This window comes from Phoenix dactylifera, chromosome 5, assembly GCF_051530095.1.
Source record: "Phoenix dactylifera cultivar Ajwa chromosome 5, Ajwa_hap1_PhDact_Kaust_v1.1, whole genome shotgun sequence".
NCBI classification, from domain to species: Eukaryota; Viridiplantae; Streptophyta; class Magnoliopsida; order Arecales; family Arecaceae; genus Phoenix; species Phoenix dactylifera.
In genome coordinates this window covers 8,557,129-8,584,774 of record NC_143194.1, presented here as the reverse complement: position 1 = coordinate 8,584,774, position 27,646 = coordinate 8,557,129, and the positions used below count along the sequence as shown (strand labels likewise).

The following is a 27,646-nucleotide window of genomic DNA, read 5'->3' as shown; positions in this document are numbered from 1 at the left end:
TTGCTTCACCAAGTTAAAAGGTTGAATACTATATAAAAATCTTTTGAGTTTTATTCCTTTCCAATGTGGGACTAAAAAAAGTACACTAGACAAAAAGACAAAATACAAAGAAGGGCAGACTCAGAATTTTGAAATATTCCAACATTAACCACTTAAAACGAAATTATAAAACCAAAATTATTGGGTAGATTTATTGAAAGTAGTTCCTCCCATTTTTCCTGAAACTTATCGCATTAACCTGGATAAATCTATTCCCAAAACAAACAGGGCAAACTTGTTTACGAGGTAAGAACTAAGAGCTTCCTTTTCATAAATTCTACTTGCGAAGCATTGATATCAAATGGGACTTACTGAACAGCTTGCGAACTTGGAAGTGTACTCCAAGATAGACCACACTGAGAAATAATTATTTTTTCTTGTTCACTCAATAAGGAAAAGAAGGTCCAATGTTTGTACTACAATAATAATACACTATTTGCAGAAAGACACGATAATATTTATATCAATATGCTTTCCCCCAAAAGAGCCATCACTGACATAAGATACACCTCCCCCCAAATTCAGGGTACTATTCACTAAAGCTGGCCGGTTTCCGGCAAGCACACACCTAGCGAAAGCCCTACACAACTCTCTTTACAAGATGGAACGATTTGACTTCGGAATGCTAGACACCATTCTCTGTACAGTCACTGCCACAGGTCTTGGGCATGACAGCAACGGGGACAGTGTGAGTACTACTAGCCAAAGAGCTAACAAACACAGCATTCCCGTTTCCAACTTTTAAACCCAACCCTAAAAAATTGCAACAGCAATTTTATTCACAGTTCAGGAGGAGGATCTTAGGGTGTAGAGTTCACCGATATCTCTTGCGACACCGGTGGGCTTTGTGTGTCTTGATGGGAAGGGATGACAAGCCGCTGCAAGGCCTTCAGGGCAGTTGTCAGCTGTGCAAATGAGGGACGCAAGCTTGGGTCTCTGTTAACAAAAACAATTGAAGCCACAAGTAAGAACTATATACCAATCGAGCCACTCTGCAATTAGAGGTTAAAGTACCAATAATATATACAGGGCATTATCAAAATGCATGTAGAACTAGCCAAGGCCATTATCCTAGGGCACATTTAACATCTCAACATCTAGAAATTAGTGGTGATCTGCACTCCTTATCATAATGTTCATATGGCATTCAACCTCAATTACAGTAAGCATGGTCTGGTATATGATTCCAACATTAGATAGTTTACTATTTTGGTATATGATTCCAATAGTTTACTTTTTAACCACTTACGTCTGCCAGCATTGCCTAATAATCGTTGCAACCAGAGGATCAACTTCTTTTGGGATATCAAGCCGTCGGTCCTGGAATCCAACAGCACCAACCACCTGCATTGGGTTCATCCCACTCCATGGCATCCTCAGTGTTGCAAGCTCCCATAAGATCACTCCAAAGCTATAGACATCACACCTGTACAAATTTCAGATTTGATTTATGAGATGTGCAAATAGTTGTCAAAATGGATCATTCCTGTGCAAAATAATAGGAAGAATCATCTATTCTACCATAAATCTACTATGTTAAGTATCTAAATTAAATTTACATGGATATGTCATACAAGTTAAGAAAATGTCGAAGACTTTTCCAAACAGATACTTTCTTAAGTTAAAAATCCAAAATTATCATTTGTTACATAGATCGTAGAGTACCTCAGTTGACATGAAGGTAGCTATCCTTAACCATTTATTTATAAATCATGGTTGTCAAAAGGGATCTTTAATTTCATAATAACCAATGAAGTAGGTTTATACTGCTTTGCACTATGTACGCATTTATAGTGGACCATATATAACCGTTATATGCATTACAATAATTGTAACAGTGGTACATAAATGTCATAGCAGCCATTAGTAATTATATTGTGTTTGTCAGTGTGTGTTTTCATTAGCCCAAGCAGCATTCATAACATTGTTGCATAACTATTATACCCTAGGATAGATATCACATATTATAATAGCAGCAAGGGCTGTTTTAGAAAAGTATACAATGATTTTTAATTAAACATACATTGTTCATTCGAATGTGTTATAGAAGATCAAAGGATGAACTCAAGGTTCGCCATCTCATACCGTACCATGTACTGACACTATAATAGAAGACTGCATACCGATTCGGTACCGGTAAAGTATGGTACGCTCGGTATAATACGGTATATTTGGTACAGTACGGTATGCTCGGTGTGGTATGATATCGATCAATACGGCGAACCTTGGATGAATCTTTAATTTTATTTAGCGAATGAAGTAATTGCAGAGTGCTTTGCACTATGTAGGTGTTTATAACACACCATACATGACCACTTCATGCATTACAGTAATTGAAACAGTGGTGCATTAAGGGTATACCAACCATTAATGATTACATGCATGTATATATGACCGTGTGTATTTTTCATTAGAACAAATAGCATTTCTAATATTGCTATATCGCCATCATACCCTAGGATATCACATGTTATAACAGTAGCAAGGGCCGTCTTAGGAAAGTATATCACAATTTTTAATTAAATATGCATTGTTTCATCAAACATATTATAGAAGATCAAAGGATGTTCATTCCATGCAATTAACAATGTTATAGAAATCATGGTGTCCCTTAACCATCAGTAGCTCCCTAAATCCTCCAAACTATCCAATCTAATGCATTGCATCAGCAACATTAATTGTGGCAATGTTTAGATATCTAGATAATATGCTGCCCCAGCAGCTCAATCAACACTCACAATGTAATCAAGAGCAAAAATATGAATATGGGCAATGCCCAGTCCATCATGATATCATACCAAGCATTTCATGAACATTTGCCAGGTCAAGATCCTGATTTCAGAAAGAATTAAATCGTTGCATGTGCACTTGTAAGTTTGGTATTCAAGAATCATTCAGCTAGGGCCAAAGTTCTAAATTTGGAAGAATTAAAAAAGAATTTTTTGCATGTATACCCTCCTATATATATATGAAATTGCATGAATACTCTCATAAAATTATTATTTATATGTATATCCTTCCTTTTTTTCTTTTTTGCATACGTATCCATACCATCTAACGTCGTTAAAAAATAAACAGCTTAAAACAAAAATGACTAAAATATCCTTATGGGTAGATATGCAAAAAAAAGTTATAAGGGTACACATGCAAATAACAACTTTATGAGGGTATTCATGCAATTTCTTATATTTAAAAGAGTATACATTCAAAAAATCTATTAAAAGAAAAAAATCAAAACTCGATTGGAACTTGCTAAGTCTTTTATGATTCAATTGGATCAACAAGTTAAAAAAATATTGAGCCACATTGTCAATTTTCTTTTTTAAGATCATGACTCGGTCAAGTTGGAATATTAGGTGATCATTTTGGTAATGCTATTTTCCATTTGATTTTGATATAATTATCATTATTGAATCTATGACATTTATATATTCTTCATTATTTTTAAAAGATTAAAGCATATCAAATTTAAATTAATTATAGATGATTAGATTAGTAAAATATTTTTTAGTAATTTGTAAATGTTTTGCTTAATTTTGAGGTAAGAATTTCGTAAACATGATTCATTCTATAAGAGTTGATATTAACATGAAATCATGTGACATGATAATATTAATCTTTTTTCGCCATATTTTTTAATTCAAAACAACTAAATTATCTTTACTGAATTTTGATCATTTTTATTGAATTTTTTAAGTCTATACCCTCCTAAATATGCGTAATTGCATGAATACTCTTGCAAAGTTGTTAATTGCATGTGTATCCTTATATTTTTTTTTTTGCGAGTCAACCTATAAAGATATTTCGGTCATTTCAAATTTAAATCATTTATTTTTTAATAGTGTTAGATGGTATGGGTACATGAATAAAAAAGAAAGAAAACGAAAGATATACATGCAAAATAAATATTTTATGAGGGTATACATGCAAATGTCAATTTTTGAAGTCTATACCCTCCTAAATATGCGTAATTGCATGAATACTCTTGCAAAGTTGCTATTTGCATGTGTATTCTTATATTTTTTTTTTGCAAGTCAACCTATAAGGGTATTTCGGTCATTTCAAATTTAAATCATTTATTTTTTAACAGCATTAGATGGTATGGGTACATAAATAAAAAAGAAAGTAAAAGAAAGGTATACATGTAAAATAAGTATTTTACGAGGGTACACATGCACATGGCAATTTTACGAGGATATTCACACAATTTTGTATATTTTGGAGGGTATACATGAAAAAAAACCCATTAAAAATTGCAAAAAATTTCAGAAAGATGCGATAAAATTATAAATTTGAACAAAAATGACAAACATATTTGCAGATTTATTCATTTGAAGAAAATATAGGAGAAAGAAGAACAAAATATGGTAGTAAAAACACCATCACCACCAATAACAATAGCACTACTCATGAATAAAATGTAAAATATGTGATTTATCAAATAGTTCTTAGTTAATAACCTGAGAATAATATGGAGAATCATTCAACAAAGTGAAAAACATAACTAACAATTCAAGCTTTTTCTTTTTTACAGTCATTCAAGAAAACTATTACTATCCTTGCTAGCTACCTTTTTTCTTCTTGACACTAACCTATATGAGCCTATTAAGCTATACTCGTAACAATTAGACCTGCTATCTTCACATCCTTAAATTTTTGCCATCGCTGCTTCTAATTCAATAAGTTATGCTAGCAATATGACTAATTTATCCTCATGCACATCATCAACCGATTTAAGCCTGAAATAAACAGTTCCCCACTTGAAACCCCATGTGAGAGTAATTCCATCAGCCCCAGCTAGGGCCTGGTCAGATCATTTTGCTGTGATTTGGGTGGTTGTGGTTCTTGAGCAGTTTTGGCTTGGCTCAGTAGTAGTTGGAGTGTGAATAGGCATGGTACAGCAATGGATTGTGCAGAAGTGGTTTGGACACACTTGGTTCAAAAGCAGTTCTGGCAAAGTATTTGCCTGGTTTAAGGGCATGGTTCAAAGGTGGATACGCTAACCCATTTGTAAAAACCACAAGTCTATGTGTTATTAATACCTCAAAGGTACACCTAGCACCTCCAGTCTATCACCTAGTCTAATACATATCACATTCTTATTGAGAACCAACCATTAGTCCTAGTTGACCTCACAAGTTAACAGCATCTGTTAGGCTAAATGCATTAACATAACAAAATGTTTTATTTCTGGATAAGTGGAGCCCTGAACTACTGGGAGACTCGAATCTGAACTTATATCGACCCCTGCTTCACCTTCTTTCCCTAAATAAACACATGTTAGAGAGTAATTATGATAGAAAATAGATAAAGAATGGATATTTTCTGGAGACCTTTTAAGGAAAATCATAAGTTACTTTCTCATTGAAGGAACAACCTATTTTTCTACTTATAGACAGAATTAGATCTCCCAGGCACCTAGGCAAAAGCCAACAGACCATTTTGACCAACAGAAACTGGAACTTGAGGCACTCCATGCTATTGATAAGTGGTCCAGATTCAGACATCCTACATTTTAAAATTATTCCAGGATAACATTGTCAAACACAGTTCTAATCTATGATTATCCATACGGTGCTTTGCATTGAGCCATAAAAGGCATCATTATTTTAGGACATCAGAAAGAATGTATCAGTTCGTCAAGCACCTAATCTTACATAACTGAAGATAGTAATTCAATTTTAGAACACTCACTACATAGCCTGAAAGATAAACAACCAGAAACTAACGCAGAGAAAACCAGTTACTATCTACCAAAATAAAAAGGACAACCAGCTAATTAGAAAATAAATGCAAAATTAGAAAAGGGCCTAGAAATAATACTAGATAGGAAACTCACTTTTCATTGGATGGTTCATTGCGCAACACCTCTGGTGCCATCCACTCAGGCTAAAACATCAAACAGATAAGTGTAAAGATACAGTTAATCATTGGTAATAAAATGGCTAAACAGAAATTTTTCTTTTTGACAATATTTGCGTACCGTGCCAGCAGTGGACTTGGATGATAAAAACGTATTATGTTTCAAGCGTGAAAGACCAAAATCACAAACCTGCAGTTTTTTTGGATCAAAAGACATGTAATACAAATTAATATGTTTAGTTATGTGTGACATCTTATAAAATACTTCTATTAACCTAGTTATTACAGCTCCATGTACATATGACTACCAGTTGCTTGGTTGACAATGGTACAAACAAGACAAGTCTGGTATTGGCACATCTAGATATGAGTACCAGCGGGCATTCTAGTGGTTGCAAGATGCACAGTCCACCAAATCCCACCCCAAACATGCACAGAACAGTGTGTACACACGCACAAGAACACATTGCTTTTGGGAGGGCCACTAACTGACTCTGGCCTTCTCTCACCAAATCCTAGCTAAGCAGTGGCGTGCAATTTGTATGGAATACTGAAGCACTGGTGAGCTTCAAAATCATATTCAACCTCTAAATTAACAAGATAAAATTTTAAATCAAACCATCAAGACTAAATCTAAAGAGCAATAATTAGCTAGAACAAATTATCAAGGAGCAGTGCTCAACTAAAGTCAGAAGCTGGTGTCTCTACATCTTTAAAGGCTAAAAGTTTCCAACTTTCTCGTTTGATAATGAAATTGCATCATACCTCATAAGAAATAAATCAAACACCTAGTCAATTAAAAACCTAGCTTCCCATTAAGGAACACCTAAAGTCCAGGTGGGCTACTACCTTTGCATGTGATTCCAAAGGATGAGTGAATTTTCATTAATGTTGAAACAAAAATACCATCCAAGTTATCTTAATAATTTTGCCAAAGATTTTTTTCACATACTCGCAAACAAATAGATCGATCATTTAGTTTTCCATAGAATTTAACTCGAGTGTATCATATGCTAATAAAAGAAAAACAGAACAAAATCAAGAGGAAGTTGTCATAGCTGGTATTTGCAAAGGCGAGTCAAGAAAAATGTTTGCAAGAAACATATCTAACTACTAAAAGTTAACAATTAAACATTTCTCTAGTCAAGTCCCATCACCTAGCATTAGAATTACCTCAAAACAGCTAATAAAATGTCATTTAAATGAATGGAAATACTAGGTAGATAAGTTTCAAGGTCGACAAGAACACTGCATACCTTAACTGTCCAATTCTTGTCCACCAACAAATTCGGCGATTTCAGATCCCGATGAACAATTGTTGGTACGCTAGTGTGCAAGCAATTCATGCCCTTGGCCTGTGAGAGAGAATGTGTAAGCAAAGAGCAAGCAACCAAGAGAGAGAGAGAGAGAGAGAGAGAGAGAGAGAGAGAGAGAGGAGCTTGCAATAAGGGTTAACAAGAAGATGAGCATGCAAGTTTTCGGCATTCATACCACATCAAGAGCCATTTTTATTCTACGCTTCTCATCAATTTGGCAATTCGGACGATGAACAATTCTGTACAAGCTTCCTCTGAAATTTGAATTGCAAGTAAGTTATGAATGAAACATGTTGACTTAAGATAAACAAAGAAATTAGTCAAATAGTATTTACAAGAAAACTAGATCAATAACAAACTTGTTCAATCACTACATCAGAGTACAATTGCTTTTTACTAAATAATATGCAGAGAAGTCTAAATAACACATGACCAGTTGCACCCAAAGCCAAGAGCAACAACAATTCCAGATTACAAAACAATTATAAAAATCATGTTTAAAGTCAATTAGATAGAACAAAATATTCAAAAATATAGTATTAAGAAAAATTGCATCCTCTTAATTTGGTGATCATGTTATATTTTATAAAAGAAACCTTTACTAGGATAAACTATTCTTGTTCCTACAAGTCATCCTGGGTGAAAAAAAAGCACACCAAGGATTATACCAATATTATGCATAACACCTCTCCTTATCCCTATATACAAATCGACCTAGATAAAGATAATTTTATTTGCAAGAAGTCCCTTCTGCTAGCCAATCATCTCCTCAATGAACTATGGATCATGGTGTTAAGTTTACTTGGGATACTAAAAGACGACTTTACCCCGGATTACTCTCATCCAGGGTCCAGCACAAATGGTAAAACATCCAAGGCCTTGACGCCAACCCACTCCCCCTCCTCTGTGGCCCCTTGCCTTCAGCTCCATCTCGGGATTCCAACCTCCTTACCTGTAACCAGCGACATTCCAACTGCTCCAAGATTCAACAGATGACTCCCCAATAGAAACCTTAGTGGCACAGTGTCCTGGGTGTTCCTGCGGGGCATCATGAATCTCCAAGTCCTGACGTTTCCAACAATGCTGTTGAGGGCTCCATCCCAGGAAAACTTTTGGTCTGCCGCATCCCTCCTCGAGGTCAACCTCTCCACCAACCACCTTGGCAATGACCTCTGATTCAAATCGAGCCTGCCCAACTAGGCCCTGCCACCCCTCAAGGTCCTTAACCTCACCGACAACCGGTTCAACCAGGTGGTAGGCCTCTCCCGATGTGACAGCCTCCTAGTGCTCAACCTCTCCTGATATGACGTCAACAATGTGCCAGCTAGCTTAGAGGCCCTTAAAAGCTTGAAACATCTAGAGCTTTCTTGTAATTCCATGTCAGGGATTTTCCCAAAGATTTCCTGTCTCTTGCTAACCTTGGTTTCTTAAATGTCTCAATGGTGTGTGGAACCCAAGGAGGTCAAGAAGAGTCCACCCACCGGCTCAGCCCGGTGGTGACGACTCTAGGACTTGGGAAAGCCACAATGACAAGGGAGTTCATCTTTCCTAAAGGCGCCCTCACCAAAGCATTGTCCTCTTCGTGATGCACCATAATGTACAACTATGGCCCTCTTCACTTGGGAAATGAGAGGGAAAGCAGTGGATCATGGGACCTTCGAGCCCTAGCAATTGGGCCAAGGAGACTGTGCAGAGTTGGTGAAGAAACCTAATTCTGGAAGAAAGGGAAGGGGGGAGAGATAATGGGGACAGGTAATTTCATCTTCTAAATTATAAAGGTTCCATCAGAGGAGGAAGAAAAAACCATCCATTCATCTATTAGAATTAACCTAATTAGCAAATAAAATCTAACTTTATCTGGGTCGATTTATAAATAGGGATAAGACGCGTATAATATTGATAAAATCTTGGGTGTGATATGCAAAAAAAAAAAAAGCCCAGACAAAATACTGTACTAATGACTAGGAATAAATATTGTACACAACAAAATTAAAGAAAAAAAACAATAATTATGATTAAGAAGATATGCATAGTATATGCAAGTTTTTCCTTCCTAATTTTTTTCCCTATGTTTCCATGTGACAAAGAGTAATGATACATGGACTCTAATGTCACATCTACTATAGGGTGTGATTCTTCCACATTCACCCGCATCAACAGGAACTTGGCCTCACAAGAAGGCCTGTCAAACCACGGTATTGCCCATTGGAAAAGGGGGGCACATCCTAAAGAGACGTAGCCAGGGGCGGCCCAATACATTTGGGAGCCTAAGGCGAACTCACTAGGGGAGAACTTTTTTTTTATTTAAATGATGAAATTTTTTTAATAAGCATCCGTGATGGAAGTAAAAATTATGAGTTTTTTTTTCAAAATATTTGAAATAAGTTTTTCTTGAACTAATAAAAATATTTTTTTAAAAATTAAAAATATTAGTTCTAAACATATTCTTATTTGAATAGCTAAACAAACCTCTACCCTCTTACTTCAAGGCCTTTCTCTAAAAAAATATATATTTTTTTTTAAAAAAAGAAAAAAAGCACCCTCTTCCTTTCTATCAAAACCTTCGACCAGATTCTCGAGTTTTTGCGATTCCAGCGAAGCACTTTCGTTGCACAGATCAGGATTCACAACGCAGTCGGGCCTCACAAATTGGATCCAACCCTTCTCTCTCCCCCCCCTCTCTCTCTCGGCGCCCTTCCCAATGGCTTATCCGCCATGGCCCGCTCTCCTCTTCCTCCACTGCCTCTTCTTCACCACCTCTCTATCTCTCCCTCTCGGGTCCGTTTCCCACCCAACCATTAATTCCTTATCCTTCATCTCTCTCTCTCTCTCTAGCTGTGCAGCGGTGGCAAAGCAGGGCCTTCCTTGGGCCGAGGGCTTTAGGCGACCGCCTCAATCGCCTAAGAGTCGGCCCTGGACATAGCCATATGAGCCCAGCAGGCATTGTTAGTATGGTGAAATGATACCTTTTGAGCAGAAGATGGAAACAATAATGGTTGAATTATAAAGCCTAATTTACTAACACCAATGCATATGCCAGTGATGATGGCTATAGTTTAAAGTGCATATCACAAGTCTTAAGAACTATTGCAAATAAATGATGCAAAACAAAATTAATATAATAAAATAGAGTTAGCTCGCATTCATCTTATAGAGGCATATCTAAGATATACTAAGATTAAGACGCATCTCATTTTCCAACAGTGTTCAACGATTCATACAACCAATACTGAGCAAACTAATAATAAAAATAGAAGCCAAAAAAAACTGCAGCAAACACCAACTCTTGTAACATGCAAAATAGATGTAACATAATGCCAAGTGCAAAGTATGCCGTCTCGGTACTAGACTCCGCACCGATGCCATCCTGTCACTATGTTGGTATGCCCAATACGGAGGCCGGTTTAGCATATCGAATGTCGATATGCCTCTTGTACCGGTACTCGATATGCCTCTTGTACCGTGTACCGGTACCAAACCAGTACGGTAGGCCCCGTATCATCCCGTTCAGTATACTTCATACCGTCTAGTTCGGTACCGTATGACATAGTATGGCCAAGTACAATAAAGACAACACAAGCAAATTGTTTTCAACCATAGTACTTGGTTTCATGTTCATTAACGTTGTATAGTAAGCACTCTTTAGTTAAAAAAGAAAAAGAATTTATATCTCTCTCAAATTCTAAAGAACATACATCTATGTGTGTGTGTACGTATATAGGGTCAAGATCAAGTTATACCTCGTGCAACTCTTAAAGAGTTACGCCCTTTTTTGAATTGGACAATAGGGATGCCACATCAATGATCCAAGTCATTAGATGTGAACTACTACCTCTAATCTAGTTATTCACAAAAAATCATGCAATTTGGAGACCCCAAGCCTATGTATCAAGTCGTCAGTTTCTTTCATGTTATTTAAACTAAGCACAATTTTGTCCACTTGAAGCATAGAGTATAGGTCTCTAAAACATATGATTTCTGGTGCATATGCAATATAGAGGTGATAGATCACATCCAACAACTTGAATCATGGATATGTGACTCATCCAATTTAAAAAGGTGTAATACTAATAAAAGTTACACTAGGTGTAGCTTGAACTTAAAAACACTACATTGGTATCTCAATAAACACTGTCCAGAGAGAGAAGAAAGATTGTATTAGTTAAACAACATTAAATAAGATATCCAATGATAATACAATTATAAATTATCTACCTTATAAGAAATACGAAAGAAAAAACTAGCATGGTTCAGTATATTTGACAATGCAACAAATCTTTCTTTTATGAAGCATGGACAAATACAGACATGATAGAATATGGATATGATGATAGGGAAAATATTGGAAAATTAGCATATAATATATCTAGCATATGGCAATATATACATTTAGATCTTTTTACATATATGTTAAAAAGTATCCATGAGTCATGCTACGTTATTACAATAGCATAGTCATATTCATGCCCCATGTGATGACATCAACATCCACGAACTCCAATGTTTAGTCACCATTAAAATGTTTATAGTTAAAAGGTTAACATCCATCAATAAAAGGTGCTCCTTTCCTCTATACAATCTTCTTAATCATGTTCTTGTTTGTTCATAGGTTTGGCAGTACCAGAAATTAAATCTCATAGGCATATTTATACTATAAAAAGGAACTTCAAATTTTGCCATATTCTTTAATAGATCATGTCTATCATAATTTTAGATGAAATTCTCCCTCAATAAGTTATTCGATAAATTTCAAAATACTTTCAACTAATAAAGTTAACTTTTTACTACTCTTATAACATAAAAATTATCTCTTTTCAATAGGATCTCATTGGTCCAGGATATAGCCTTATGCTTCTCTCTCACGCTCGCCTCTCTACCCCCCTCTCTTGCACATATTCTCTCCCTCATCCCCTCACATCTCTCCAACTTCCCTCTTTTCCATCCACCCTGCCCCACCCCCCCTCCACACCCTAACTCCCCCATCTTCTCCCTCTTCTCTCCCTTCTCAGGCATCGTCATCCTCAGCCTTATCTCTCACCTTCCCTCCCTCTGCATGCTAGATTCTCCCCCTTTTCCTTGCTCCTCCACCATGCCCCTACTACATATTCTACATGCCTCACAATTCAAAGCAATCCCAATCACCAACCCTATCCTCCTTTCTTAGTTTAATAATTTAAATTAATTTTACTTATTTTATTTATAATTATGTTTATATCATTTTAATTTATTGTGTTTTTTTTAGTCTAATTTTATTTCATCGTTGGAATTTCATTTGTGCATTTTTATGCTTACTATTTGTTTCATGTTTTGCAGATTTTATTCTACAATTTTAGTTTATTAACTATTTTATATTTTATCAATTTGTTATTAAATTCATTTTTTATTTTATCTCTTTTATATTTTTTATAAAATTATATTGTATTTCCTTCATTTAGTGATCCATATTTTATTCTTTTGCTATGTACTTTTACATTTTACTTTATTTTGTTCTATTTAACTTATTTTCTAATTTTAATTCATTCACAATATTTTTAAATTTTTAATTTTTTGCATTTTATTTTTAAACTTTTACTACCTGGCTTTGTATTTTTTTTATTTGGATTTTTATTTCCATCTAGTGCTTTTACTTTTACTATAAATGTTTGTATTTTTATGATTTTTATGTTTCTTTTATTTTATTTTTATTTCTAAAATTTATTTATTTTATTATATATTTTAATAATCCACTATATTTTAGAATGATCCTTGTTTGCCCTTCTTTTATCTATTTTATTATTTCATTTTATTTTTATTTCTTGTTTTAACTCTTTGGTTTAATTTTTAATAATTTTTATTTATTTATTTATTATTGGTTTGCTGTTCGTACATTCATTTCAATCAAAAAAAGAAACAAGATTAGATTAAATACACTAATTTAATGGTACCTTACTTCAATGATTATTATTTTTGTCAACCGTGGATTGCATGTGGCAATTTGCTAGTAGCATATAATGTGTCAAATTCTCACTAAGCAATAAATGATGCATCACACTAGTATATTCTAAAACATGGCCTTTTTCCTTTAATATGGTCCATTGCATACTTTGGGAGTTTTAGAATAAAACCACTGAAAGGTATAGCCAAAACTCCTAATCAATACAACATATACTAAAATAATGAGGTTTCCTTGATTTATATTTTTTTTCCATTTTGTGATATTTTATTCATACTTCTACTTTTCTGCATTTTTTTGGCTAAAATGTCAAAATGAAACTTAAACTTTCAAAACAGCTAGAACTGCCAAACTCAAACCCATCTGGTGCCTTGACCTGAACAGAATAATACCAAACTTTTGAAACTTGAAAGTTAAATCAACAGCTTTACAGTTGCTGAATAAAAGGAATGGATTGTTCATAAGAGAAGTGTAACCATAATATCCAGAAATAACATCAAATCTCTAGCTAATGGAATGAAGACTAAAGTTTAGCATGCTTGTGAAAGAGGGAGGGGTGAATCAGAAGTTTTACAGCCAGTGCTCGAAAAATTGTTTATGAAATAAGAGGGAGGACAGAAAAAAAATATTAAAATAAGGATTGTCACTCCGGAGTTGAAACAGCTTTCATCATTTTCTCTCCTTTACATAATCAAACAGCATGACTAGGTTATGGTCAAAGTGAAGAAGAATTCCAATATATTTTGGAGGAAAGAAGGAAGTTAAAGATGAGGGAGCCATCTTTGGAACACTTAAGTTCAAATAAGTAAAACTGTAAAAGACAATGGTCTCCCAAAGTAATCATGTATCATTGCTTCGAATGTTCACACTAAAATAGAATAGCTGCCTGAAGTCAACATAATGACGAGGTTGGTGTGCATGCACATCAGGTTTCAAGAAACGTGTAATGTTAGAAGAACTGTTGATCTTGAACTCAGATAAAGCTTAGTGTCAGTCGCAAAAGTAGACCATATCCTATGCAACTTGAATCAGTGCCCAGAAAAGGCCCACTTTTCTGCTAAGGTTTTAACAATCAATACCCCAGTATCTCTCCACAGTCCCAGCTTCGACCTGCTAAGGTTTTAACAATCACAACCCCAGTATCTCTCCACAGTCCCAGCTTCAACCTGCTAAGGTTTTAACAATCAATACCCCAGTATCTCTCCACAGTCCCAATTTTGACCTGCTAAGGTTTTAACAATCAATACCCCAGTATCTCTCCACAGTCCCAGCATCAATGGTTTTTATATTGGTTAATTAGATCAACAGCAATTGTCAGTGTCTCCTAATTGAGCTTCAGCCTCTGCTACTGTCCCAATTCTCCTTCCAGTTATAGCTCTAAATGTTATACCACTCTTAAAAACTAGAAGCCATCTGCCCCAAAGTCACCCCATATACCAATTTTCTCTCTCTAAATTCCTAAATGAACTCTTTGTTCCAGCAATTGGCACCCAACTTCCCAGATATTCCCATCCTCCCCCAGTTTATCATGGATTCACATCCACAACTGCTGTACCATCATCAATTGTCCACCAGACAGAAAAATAGACTTTGATCACTTCCAAGAATGCAACTGACACAGTAATGATATTTCCTTTATGCATGCCAGGTTTTCCAAATCTAAAAGCAATGAAGGATTCACCTGGCTTGAGTCCAACACATGCCCTTCAGACTAGCCTGTTCATAGTAAATAGATGGTATGGTCAACCAAGAGTTTACTATTTATACAACATGGGTTATTCCAAGAGCCTGCCCTCAATGAAATTGCAAAACTGTATTGCTGCAAATATGACTAGTTGCAACAAGTTGTTCACAATGGTCAGCAAAATACTACATGTTCCATTGAATCACTTGTCCCTCCATTGTGCATCTAATAATTTAGATAGTTTTAGCCTGTATGGGGACTTTCACTCACAATCATACTCACTTTTGAATAATCAAAACAGGTGCTGAATCATTATTTATCTATCAAACAGATGAAAGGTCTAGTTGCACTAACAATAAAACCAGTTCAACATGTCTCACTAAACATATCATTGTTAGTCTGTTACCAACATAGGATGTTTTTGTCTATACTACTCTGTTGGACGATCATTAACAATGTTTAAGATTAAAATGAAAGAAACAAAGTATCTATATTCTATAAGAAAATTTTTAATTCTTGGTGTCAAGGACTTTCTTTCTTTTTCTAATAATAGATCAAAAGTGCAAAGATGCTGTAAAAGAAAAGGACATCGTCTCTATTCATAGATTACTGATGAAGCTAAAAGTCAGCAAACAATGCCCAGAACTCATACAATCATCACTGGCTTCTCAGATGATCTTCAGCAGACCCAAAGGTAACAGAACTTGGATTCCCTTTGGTGCCCGGTACATGCCTTGGCAGTTGAATGTAAGAATTAAAGTTCTTTCACAATAGTCTCCAATCCAGCGACATAAAGTATAATGGAAATTTGTTTTACCTTGGGAGAAATTCTGAAACAATGGAGAGATTTGGAGGCCGAGTCACAGCACCCATGAAAAGAACAACATTTGGATGCCGCAACCTGCGCATTATCCGCACCTAGCCAAACACTGCTATATTAGTGGAAGATTATTCATTATTAACGTGTAATAACATTTGAAGCAAGAGCCTATAATATACTCTTGCAAGAAATGCTGTAAAAGTCAAGTACAACTGAAAAAAAGAACACCTACTTCGCTACGGAACTCATCCAAAGCATCTCCATAGAAATCTTGGTCTAAGAATTTCTTCACAGCTACTTCCTGTAATTGAAAAAACACAAGGCATGCATGGGAATATATAGTCAACTAATATTGAATGGGCAAGTTTTACATGTTTAACTCTCACAATATAGTTAACTCCTTTATAAATGCTCAATGAAAGAATTATGATGAAGTTTAATGACTAGCATAGCTAACCATTATTGATACATGATGAATGTGCTTCAATTCTGTTTATTCATGAGTTTACATTTCAATGTCCAGATGACAGAACAGTGCAACATGAAGTGTTTCCTGATAATGTAGTATAGTCGAAATGCCTAGCAGCCAGCAAATTAATGCACATTTGTTTACTCTCAGTCAAGATATTCAAACAAACATTTTAAATAACATGGAACAAAGCCATCCCAAATTTTCTGTGGAACAGGATGCCCTGTGTAATGACAGTTGGGATGGTGGATGTCCTGTCCCATCTTGGTCGGTTTTCGGACTCATCCCATCCTGACACTTGGGACAGGCCCCTGTCCCAACACTTCCAGCTATGGGATGCGTCGCCATCCCACCAATATTGAAAATCTTGGTTCAAACAAAGAAATAATTGTTCTTCACTTAGTTTCAGTGACTCTACCATTCAAATCAAAGTTCAAAGTCAGTCCTCATACCAGTATTGATTGGGGACTAGGTCGATGTGGTAGCAAGATCGTATCATACCAACAATTGGGACGCGACAAAATCCTAAAACATACAAGATGCATTTTTTTTCGGCCTTTGTTTGATGTTTTAAATGGTTGTTTAGGATGCTTTTATGTTTGTTTAGGTCATAGATTAGGGTTAGGTGAGGTATTATTTTTTTTTCCTTTGTTTCTTTTTTTATTTTCAAATTTTTTTATTTTGTTTTTTCCATGTTTCTGTCTTCCTGTTTCCTCTCCCTGATCGAATGCCAACAGCAAATGGGGCCCACATGCCTTATACGCTCGTCTCAATTGGAGTCGGTCTGTAATGGTTGATGCTAGTTCCCATGTTGCTTGGTACCAATTGATATGGAGGTGATAGGTGCGTCTCACGACCCACACAATCACCAATCTGATCGGGGACACCTAGTATAGACAAGTACTGCCCAGGAATTGGAACAGTGATTAAAATCTTATATCTTTATAATAACCATTATTTGCATATATCTGACACTTCATAGATCCCACAGCAGCGAGAGCCTCGTGCACTAGGATGATGCCCTTTTCTACCCTAAACATTAGGCATTATTCTAACTATTCTAGATAGGCATGATGAATCATTGTTTGCCAATCAGTACTAAAACACAACTTTTTGCATATTTCTTGACACATCACCAATGTCAATCCCAGCTCCAAAGCCGAGAATAAATTGGATGGTTGATCCATAGGTAGACAGCCAATTCTAACAGAGATACTATTTCATGTACTACAAGCTACTTCCAAAACTACATAAAACGACACATTTCCAAATACAAAGTAATAGAATTCTTTCACTTTAACTTACATGAAGGTGGACCTTCTATTGTAATTATTACTACCAAGCAAATATTCCATAAGTTCAACAATAGTCCATTTTCATAAACAAGGTTATGAGGTTGCAGAGTTCAAATGAAATGCTTATGTTTATGTTTATGGTTCAACTGTCCAACAAAAATTTGAACCATGCCTCAATTGTTAGAAGCACTAAAAACGTCATGGAACCAGTCAAATATTGATGTATGACACCAAACAACCACATGTTTTACCAAAAAAATGAAGTGCCAATACACATTAATATGTCTTGTACTCCATCGCAATTTGGAAGCATAGCACAGCAATCCGAACCCACTGCACTATACGTACCAATCAACATCGGCTATCAAGCATGGCAATATCATATAACCAATATAAACCATTATAAACTATCACCAGACCAATAATGCCCATTACTTTTTATCGGGTGGTGTTTTAATGAGAATAGCTTTTTTGTTGGTTTTGAAGAAAAGGGAGAAAGTGGAGAGCATCAAACGAACTCCATTTGAAATTTGCTTTGTAATTCTGTCGACGATGTGAACAGTAAAGCCACCATTCTACCATACTTGCAAGCTACCATGTAGAGGTCAAATATGTTTTACCCTTTTCCCTTTCTAACTTGTTTTTATTTTTTGTGTTTGTTGTGAGTATGTTGGAGGACAAAGGGTTGGATTTCTTTGTAAGAAAACTAAATCTTAATGTTTTCTTAATTCAATTGCTTGAAATTAATGGAATTAATTTTTTTTTACTAATCTTGGCCAGATTCATGAACTTTATCACGAGTCTAGTGAATAAACAATGTTCTTAGGAAAGAAATTTGGTTTCACCCAAAATCATCCCTTGAAAACAGTATGACTCTGAAATAACCTAACAAGATCTTATCTACTTGACTTGGTTTTTAGCCATATCATCGAGTAGGAATAAAATATAGTCCTACTAGAAAAAAATTGATTTTGGTTTTAAAAATGTTTTAAAATAGATTTTAAATACAAATAATAATACTTGAAATATTTAAAGAGCATGGTTATAAAATTTGACACCATACTTGCTAACCATTGTTAGTTACAAACCATTTTGTGTGTGGACTGGGTTCGTCTAGCATTCTTCATCGAAATGAGAATAATTTTGAAACAGACTCCACCAAAAGATGCAGCATTCCACTTGACTTTTTGCCGTGATGTTAAGGAGGCCGACCTACACTACTTGGTACTTTCAATGCTGCGGGCAACATGACATGACAATGATAACAGCCACTTGCTTACACCCCTCACATGTTAGCATGCCGAGTTCCTAAGCTGACAACAATCACCACACAGGCCTACAAAATGCAACATTTGTGTAATTACAATAGGGCTCAAAGTTATAGACCAAGGCAACCGGATCTAGTCATCATACCTAAGATGCAAATCATGGTGGTAGGAATAGTCATCCTTCCTCCTATTATCAAAGGATGAGAAAAAGAAAGGAAAAACGGGACAGACTGTTAACTAATGCTTTGAGGCATGATAAGCAAATTCTATAGGATCCATCCTAGGGACATAGAGGCTAACACAAAGGATAATGAGATGATTCCTGTGGCGACAAGATGCATAGATGAGCATCAGAATAATAAATTCTTGCACAACTCTTCCAATATGTCTGCATAGTTTTCATGGTAGCATGTCTAGTGCATAAAAAAAATATGTTTTATCTTTATGAATGGGTAAAAAAAATGTACGTTTTTTATCGTTCTTATGTCTCTCATGATTAGAATCAATTACAGGACTCACACATCAAACACTACGACCACCACATGAAATGGTTGCATTGAATGCAGTATTACTTTAGATTATGACTGTACATGCATAATTGCAATTAGCATGCATATATGTGGAAATAAGTTGCTTTTAATTTTTTTTCTTGCACAAACCAACTCTTAAGCAGCAAATGATTTATCTACCTTTTTATAAAACATAGCATAATGCCCACGCATACGTTTTATCAATACTCTCAACTGCATGCTAGTCTGCACCATGTGTTGCCATGATACAGTATGGCACCTAAAACCTTCGTTCTGTCTATTAAAAGCATGCTAGGAGTTAAGGGCACTCAAGCAATAACCCATAAGTGACACCTCACGTAGAAAGGAAACCCATCATGAAGTATAAACTGTCTTCCATTTGAATAATCCCCTTCCTACAATGTCCTGCCAAATGGCATTATCCTTATTTTCATAACCTCCATTGCCAGAGAACCTGATTTTTAGCAAATTGGAGACATTTCAGACTCTCATTAAGATTTCTACACGAGCAGAACAGAAGTTCCAATAAAGTACCAAGCATGGTATGCTGTACCGATCGATACAGGTCGGTACCGGGCGTACCGTACCCGTACCGATGGATACCGGTATCGGTACGCCAGTGTCGGTACGCCTGACGTACCGCATACTGTACCGTACCGACATTCGGTACGCTTATGCTAGTGCGGCACCGGTACGGGGTTCGGTAGCGGTACGGCGAACCTTGGTACCAAGATTCCTTCGAATCATGCTTATTTTTATCATTAAAATTTGATCCTTCTTTTCCATGTTGTTTTGGATAAAGTGAGAACCAATGTCATCCAAAAAGGTTATTCTAAGTTTATGTAATGACTATAAAAGCAGCAATCACAATTAGGAACCTATTGCATATAATTGGGATTAATTATAGAAAAATATGGCAGTTATACTACCAGAGAAGCATGAGCATAAACCAAATAAATCCACAAGATAAAAGTTTATAAGAATCACGAGACCACATATATCTTATAACTAAGTTCATACGTTTCTTTATTTTAAAATTAATGCTTTCTTAATATATTTTTAAAGACCAATAGGTTAAACATAATAAAATGATTCAGGATTTGGTAAGTGCGATCAACAAGTCTGCAATTCAGAAACAGGATTCTCCATTCCTAATAATCCAAAAGAACCTTGAAATAATCAGTGCCCATTTAAATGCATGTGTCTGTAACCAATAGCTCAACACTAAAGTAACCAAAGTTTTATTATAGTTTTATTAGGAAACAGCAATGCGGAAGAGAATTTATTACATAAGAGTGATTTGACCAGCCAAAGAGCCCCAACAGGCAAATTATCTACTTGAGTCCAAAATCCAAATCTTGAGTAAAACTAAGGTCAACAGATTCATACCTTGCAATATAACATTAATGAATATTTCATCCGTTACTATTCAATTACCACTTCCAATTGGTCTTTTTCTGGTCACCTAGGTATTAGTCACCCATTCATTAATAACCTTCAGCATTATCTACTTCAAAAGTCCACGACCAAGAAAAAGGAGATATTTCCTTCCCTCTAAAATCCAAAACCATTTTACCATCTCTTCTCAACCTGTAGATTTGGAATTTATCACTCACAATCTCATCATTTCCCAGAGCACCTTCTTACAAAATGAGTCAAACTGACTCTTCATTTGCCAATTGGCCACTTCTCATAGTGGCTAAGCAGCAATATCATAATAATTCATTGCACATTGCAGATTACCCAGAATCATTACCTCAATGATGGGCACTCAAAGCAAATAGGAATCTGGTGCACCCAATTATGGAAATTTCAGCGTAATACTTTCAGTTAGCAATATCCAAAATTCAACTGCTATCTAGACAAATTATACAAAGACTAGTAGATATAAATTGGTGCAAAGGTAAGGTTAAAAAAAAATTGCATGTAGATTACCAAATCACACTTAAGCATAAGTAGAGGGTATAGCCTACAAGGCACAGTTGATGGCAGGCATGAAAAGAGAGCTAAATGAAACTGTGTATCTACATGACCAGAAACACTGAAAATCATTCAGATGCAACCAAAGAAAAAACAATAATCCATTCTTCATCTTCTGATTCCATGATTCAATCAGTGCAAAGACAACGGTATAACGCAAAATTATCATTACGTCAAAGGCAATTGCATTATGATAATGCATTTTTCAGAAGAATGAGAATACAGAATTAGCACAAACATAGAAAAATGCAGCAAAATTACTCATGTCAGTGTGAACATGTCTGATATTAGCACAAATGGAAGGTTGCCACTTATAATATCGACAACTAAAGCCTTTAAAAATATAACTTCCTGCCTATGGGTACAATCATATTCAGAAATTTAGTTCTAAATAATTGAAAATATCTGAGATCATAAAAGTCAATGAAAAGTAGAGCCAGTCTCTTTTCGATCAACAAGAAATGAAACTGCCCTTTCTTCCTTCTCTGTTTGGTGTTACTTTTTCAAAACTGATTCAACAGATACAGAAAGCAAACTATTATATGTATCAAATTTGGTCAAAAGTGGCAACACAAAACAAGATGATCATGAAAAAAAATTAATTTTCCAGCCCAAAGAAAAGAACTGCAGGAAAAATCGAAAATAGAATATTATGATTTCCTCTCTGATCAAATCATTTTTCAGGAGCATGTAACCTGTGAGAATTCATTACAGTCAATACCATTAAGACTACTCACCGTTCCGTTCCAATCAGCACGATACACTTCTCCATAAGATCCTATTCAGAAAATCAAGAATGGCTTTTGATTAGTTTCTCAAATAGAAGACATTCTTGAATGTGAAAGAAAATTCCCACCCCAACCTACCCTTTTCTAATCAGGTAAACAAGATTAAGAACATGCAACATGCTACTAAAAGCATTAGGAGGAACACTGTATGCAAAGAGTTCAGGAAACCTCAGAATATTTGACCTTAAAGTGGGTAAAAACTGATCTGCTATATTAGTTAAAAGAAAGTTGCTTTACAAAATTCTCAGACGAATCTAATTTGGGATTTTTTTGGTTTATATCATGAGACTGGGATGCAAATTTCAATAAATAGAAGAAACGAGCTATGCAAGAAAAGGAAAGTGCCTACCAAAGTTTCTTCATTTTAAGATCCAGTTAAGAAAATACCTAACCCAATCCTTTCGCCAATTACAAGGTCTTCCCACAGGATTTCCCATTCAGACACATCATCTAGCATTGGATCAAGCCTACTTGGCCTCGCTTGTGATGGAGAATTTGAGTTTTCTTGATCCTTTGATTCCATAATTGTTCCCACAGATCTATCATATTGGCACTTCAAATCATGTTTGCCAATAACATTCTTTTTACCTTCCTTTATGTGGTACGGCATGCTACTTTGCAAAACCAACTCACGTGCATGATCATCCCTTTTATATTTCACTCCTGATGCCTGAGTAAACGGTTTATCTGTTCGGGCATTAACATAGCTACGTTCCAGTTCACTATGTTGATCCTTTTCTGAAGCAACGCTTGACTTACTAAGTCCAGAGGAAGGACAGCCTGTAGTTTGAGTAGAAACACTAGTCATCTCATTGCCAAATGTAGCTACACCAGAAGAGCATGAAATACTAGAAACTCGAGCAATATTGTCATTGGAACCTTTGGAGTGTATATTTCCAGCAGAGCTCTGCACTTGAGATGATGATGCATTAAGATCATTTTTTTTCCGTGGAAAAAGCCCCTCCACAAAATTGTACTGCTTTCTGCTAGGAACTTCGTTGCATGCAGATTGGCCTTTCCAAACCAGAGGACGTTGAGGTCTTCCAGGGCCTGAGACAATGTTCTCTCTCCGTCTCTGGTATCCCGTGTTTCCAATATCAGTGGCTCTGAACGGTGCAGAAGTCTTGCCAATTCCAACTACCTGGAATGGGTTCAAATCTGCAAAAAGGTCTGTAGAGTCTGCAGTATCTTGTAAATCAGTATCTGTGCTCAACTTTTCATTCCTTAAACTATCATCATCCACACGAACCTCAATAACCCCTTTCTGCTTTGAAGAAGTTGCACTAGGAGAACAAGATAACTGGTTTGACTGGTCTTGCAAAAACAAACTTGTATTATCACTAGAACTGCTTCCATCAGTACCCGATGTTGTAAGAACAGAAGGTACCGGTATTGTCTTTTCTTGTATAGCTTCTCCATGCTTATCATTGTTTAAAGCAGAACTTCCATTTCTACCTGTATGATGACCAAATGATGACTCTGCTCTAGATAAGTTGTCCACTGAACTATTTTTTGTCCAAGGAGTTGCATTTTTGCTTATTCTTGGCCTATAAGAATTCAAGGCAGCATCCTTCGCACTGAGTACGTCAGCTGGAATGATGGTGCCTGGGGCTGCCATAAGATCAACCAGGAACTCCCTAATGCAGAATAATTCAAATTAACAATGGTAATCGGCACTAGATTTAATGTCATAGGTAGATCTATTTGCACATTGATAAACACAGCATACAAGTGAACTGCCATGCTTTTACATTTTTCATAAAATTAAAGAAATGATGTGTGTGAATCAGTACAATGAACTGTAAATTTCTTGTCGATTTTGGCACAAGATAAATGCTAGATATTGTCTCAATGCAATTGAACAATGGAAACAAGGAAAAATCTAAATACTAAATCTACATAACTGACTGAAACTATATGAAATGAATTGAGAGATTACAGTGGATAAATTTTTAGACATTTTGGACAAATCAGCACAGTGCTCAAAAAAGGGAAAGAAGATGGAACATATGTGTATATATAAGGAACATATCACTGTATACCACGTGGTTTTAAAAGCATATGATACTTCAGCAGGAAACATAATCCAAAAATTGCAGGCCCCTAAGGTAAGTTTCAATCTGCATTCATTTTCCTCACTGACTAAGCTTGAAATAGACCAAGAATATTGACAACAGTAACATGCTGGTTACGATTTGAATGTAATTAGACACACAACAGATATTCAATTGCTAGTTGCTTAAGTTGAAGACTTAAAATAAGTTAGTTATTCAGATGAAGAAGGCTATTAATAATAGCAAAGAGAAATGAGGTGTCTGTCATCCACGCATCAGCCAGGAAATCCAAACAGCTGAGAACAGGATAAATTCCATTAGTTACTTAGTATTCACATCCTAAAATAATAATCACCATTCCAATTCCTCTCGTGTGTTCAATCCAACAAAAGGGGTCGTTCTTTTAGATTGTTCATAGGTAACAATCGAGAAACACATTTTTTCAACTAATTATGCTTACCGATCTTGAGTATCTCAGGAACTTTGTTCTCATCTTTCCAGAAATCAAGGGAAAGTAATTTTTAGCAACCATATTATGTATATATGTATGCATGCATGACAAGTCATGCAAAGTTGCATCCCTACTAATATGGGCAGCAATACTCAATTCTATTTGACAACTACAATGCTTGAGGGTATCTATCTGATGGCATATTATATAATTGATGAGTTGTGGCGCTTGTAAGTATCTTATCTGATGACATATTATTTAATTTATGAGTTGTGGTGCATCTTCAAGAGAAAACTAAGATGAGAAAACAAATTTGGGCAGTACAAAATATTGATGCCATTACAATGAGTAAATGAAGTATAAAGAATGGTTGAAACTTTTCAACATCTGGGGGCTATAATTTCTGAACTTGAAATTAAATTGGAAATGTTGTGATTATAAGAAATAAGTATCTTGAAAACATATACTTATTACAAAGAGGAAAAAACTTCCAAAATGTTACATAGCACTACATCTTCAAAGAAATTAAGGCAATGAAATACATGAAAAACCCATACAAGATAGATGCACAAACCTTCCATCACCCAACTTAATTATATTGACAGCATCATCATCAACGCCAGTGTAATGACTCCCTTTAACCAGCTTGCAAGGAATGCCAACATTATCTGCAAGCACCTGCATTCAGATGGGGTAGTTATTTGATAAAATTAAGTATCCAGCAGACAAAAAAAAAGAAACTGAAAGCGAAGATTGTTGGCAAAACTAAGTTCATTATTAAAGGAACAAAGATCCTTCTTGAATCAAAATTCCATATTAAAGAGATGTAAACACTACATAACACAGACAACAGATGACAAGTCTCTTTTCCCATCCAAATGAGCTCTGCTGAAACCAGAATCAAAGAAAAGCATGCAGTGCTACTAAGTTCTATCTCCCTAAATGTTTTTTTCTATAAAATGTCTTCCTAAAGTTAGAATGTATTATAAAAACATCGTCTTTATACTTATAGCACTGACTGTCTTGTGCCCATGTTACCATTGGTCATGCCAACTTACTATGATAAATATACATGCAACTAATATACCAAAAGCTAGCATAGAGAGACTCCTATACAGGGGAGCACCAATGTAACCTAAATTGCACATAAGAGAAGAAAGAAATAACTAACCTTGAAAAGTAGTGCACGGTGACGAGATAAACCTACTTTTATGCAACCAATCAGTAATAAACTAGTTTGTTGTGAGGTTCGTAACTCAGTGCTTTTCTCCATCCACCTAGCTAACATGTCGTTTGCATCCTTTACAGGACCACCCATATGCTCTGTAACAAGCTCAGATATCCTTTGCACCAAAAGCCCAGTATCAGCAACAGGGCAGTCTAAAGAAATGCACTGTGCAATTTGCTCCAACTCTACTAGGGCAGTATCAATTGAACGGTTGACTATAATAACTTCAAAACCAAGATCTCCTATGCTTTGGAGATCTACAAGTGATGGCATCTTTCCCTGGCTTGAATAATCACTTGCAAGCACAAATATGTCATAGAACCCATCAGCAATCTTCTCGTTATAGTCAAGCACATTATAGTCCTGGAAAGCACAGCAGATGAAAATCAAAATAGAGGAAAGCGGATCAATGGAGAAGGCGCATATGAAAATTCAATTGCTCTCGCAAAGCATGTTGGGAAAATCACCACTAATTAGTCCCATAACAAGAAAAGGCCTTATAAGGAACATGCAGTTCATATATTTCCATAAAACAAAAATAGGCAGATGCATATGAACATGCATACAAATACAGACAGACAGACAGCAGACAGAACAGGTACATATGCATGCCACAAACATGATCACTACTAGTTTAATCAACATTAGATTATTGCAACTTCAGAAAACCCTTGTAAATCATGAATTTGCTCGATCCCTTTGAACATCTCAGCAATCATACAGAATGATGAAAAGGAAAGTGAAGAGAGAAGTTCCAACGTAGTGTATTATAATTTAACCAAATTAGTACAGAATTTTTCACAACTCGTTTTCATAATTGTGCTTACTTCAAGCAAGTCTAACAGCATGCTAATTAATAAAAAGAAACCTAAATTGGCAAGAGTCTGTGCAAATTTTATATGACACAGCCATTAAAGCTAATCCAACATGAAACTAGTTTGTCCACTTCCATCGATTCCAGCTCACCGTGTCATCACCAAGAGCCCAGATTGACTACACCAGGACCTAAACAAGTACGCAAAAACTAAAACGTAAATTTAATCATTAGCCATGCTCTCACAATCGATATCCCAATCACAATTAGGGTTCAACTGAAAGGAAAGTGTTCTTGAAATGTCAAGAAACATCTCAGAAACGCAAAACTGTTCCAAAATCCTCTCAATTGCTAGCCACAAAGATAAACCATCGTTTCTTTAAGAAACAAGCAGTGAATTTCTTCCCAAGTTCCCATCTCTGCCTAATTTGCAAGTGCCTAAGCTCCAAAACCCCAACTCGAAACCCCTAATTCGAATTGACAGTTTCCAAATTCCACCCACGATACCAACAATCAGAAGAAAAGATTCAATAACTCACCCAATACCGCCGCGAGAGCGAATCCGCGGTCCCGTCCTCCCGTTTTTGATCCATCCTGTGCCCCCCCAGGCTCAGCAGCTTCGCCGCGCGGATCTGATCGCCATCTGGATCATCCCTAAAGTCCTCCTTGGACGCGCTGATCGCCAGAGCCAGCTGCACCTGGAACTCCTCCTCCGACGAAAAGTAATCCTGCCGATCCCCCGCCGTCGGCCGCGCGGCCTCCGTCGTCGGCCGCGGGGCCTCCGCCGCCGGGGAGGGCGACGGCGGCGATGGCGTCGCCCCCGTCGCGTGCGCCGCCGCGCGGTGGTCTGAGGCGCATGAGGGGGAGAGAGCGGCGGGCGACGGCGACGGCGACGCGGCGGCGGCGGACGAGGGCGGGATCTCGTTGGATCGGTGGGGGTTTCTCTTGTGGATTTTGAAAATGTTCTTCATCGGGTTCTCCTATCCCCTTCTCTTTCTCCGCTTTTTTGCTATATATGGCAGTGTTGGCGGATTTGGGGGGGATTTTTTCCCTCTTCCTTCGATGTCGGGGGTAGGAGGGGAGAGAGGAACAATGGCGGAGGGAGTCTTCTTAGAC

At 36.3% G+C, this 27,646-nt stretch overlaps 1 protein-coding gene across 2 annotated transcripts; it reads right to left on the bottom strand.

Moving 5' to 3' along the window:
* Positions 1-396: 396 nt before the first annotated feature.
* On the bottom strand, positions 397-27,646 carry EDR1 (Protein kinase superfamily protein). Of its 2 annotated transcripts, XM_008815574.6 has the most exons (14): positions 27,070-27,275; positions 25,660-26,079; positions 25,063-25,166; positions 22,863-23,620; positions 22,371-22,763; positions 21,933-21,973; positions 15,886-15,954; positions 15,651-15,751; positions 7,393-7,471; positions 7,158-7,256; positions 6,023-6,091; positions 5,879-5,928; positions 1,289-1,465; positions 397-975 (listed from the first exon to the last, which is right to left on the bottom strand). In XM_008815574.6, exons 1-14 carry the CDS (start codon positions 27,121-27,123, stop codon positions 840-842), a joined length of 2,550 nt encoding a protein of 849 aa, XP_008813796.5. In that variant the 5' UTR covers positions 27,124-27,275; the 3' UTR covers positions 397-839. The 2 variants fall into 2 exon arrangements, with proteins under 2 accessions (XP_008813796.5, XP_038972252.2); XM_039116324.2 differs by having other exon boundaries at positions 22,371-23,620; positions 27,070-27,646.

Bases quoted from the DNA above. Each gene is read 5' to 3' on its own strand.
- EDR1 (XM_039116324.2), bottom strand. From the start codon at position 27,501: ATGAAGAACATTTTCAAAATCCACAAGAGAAACCCCCACCGATCCAAC. The intron at 26,080-27,069 runs GTGAGTTATTGA...TGTGCTTTCCAG, and splicing joins CGCTCTCGCGGCGGTATTGG to GACTATAATGTGCTTGACTA. The intron at 15,752-15,885 runs GTAGGTGTTCTT...GTGTTTGGCTAG, and splicing joins TGGATGAGTTCCGTAGCGAA to GTGCGGATAATGCGCAGGTT.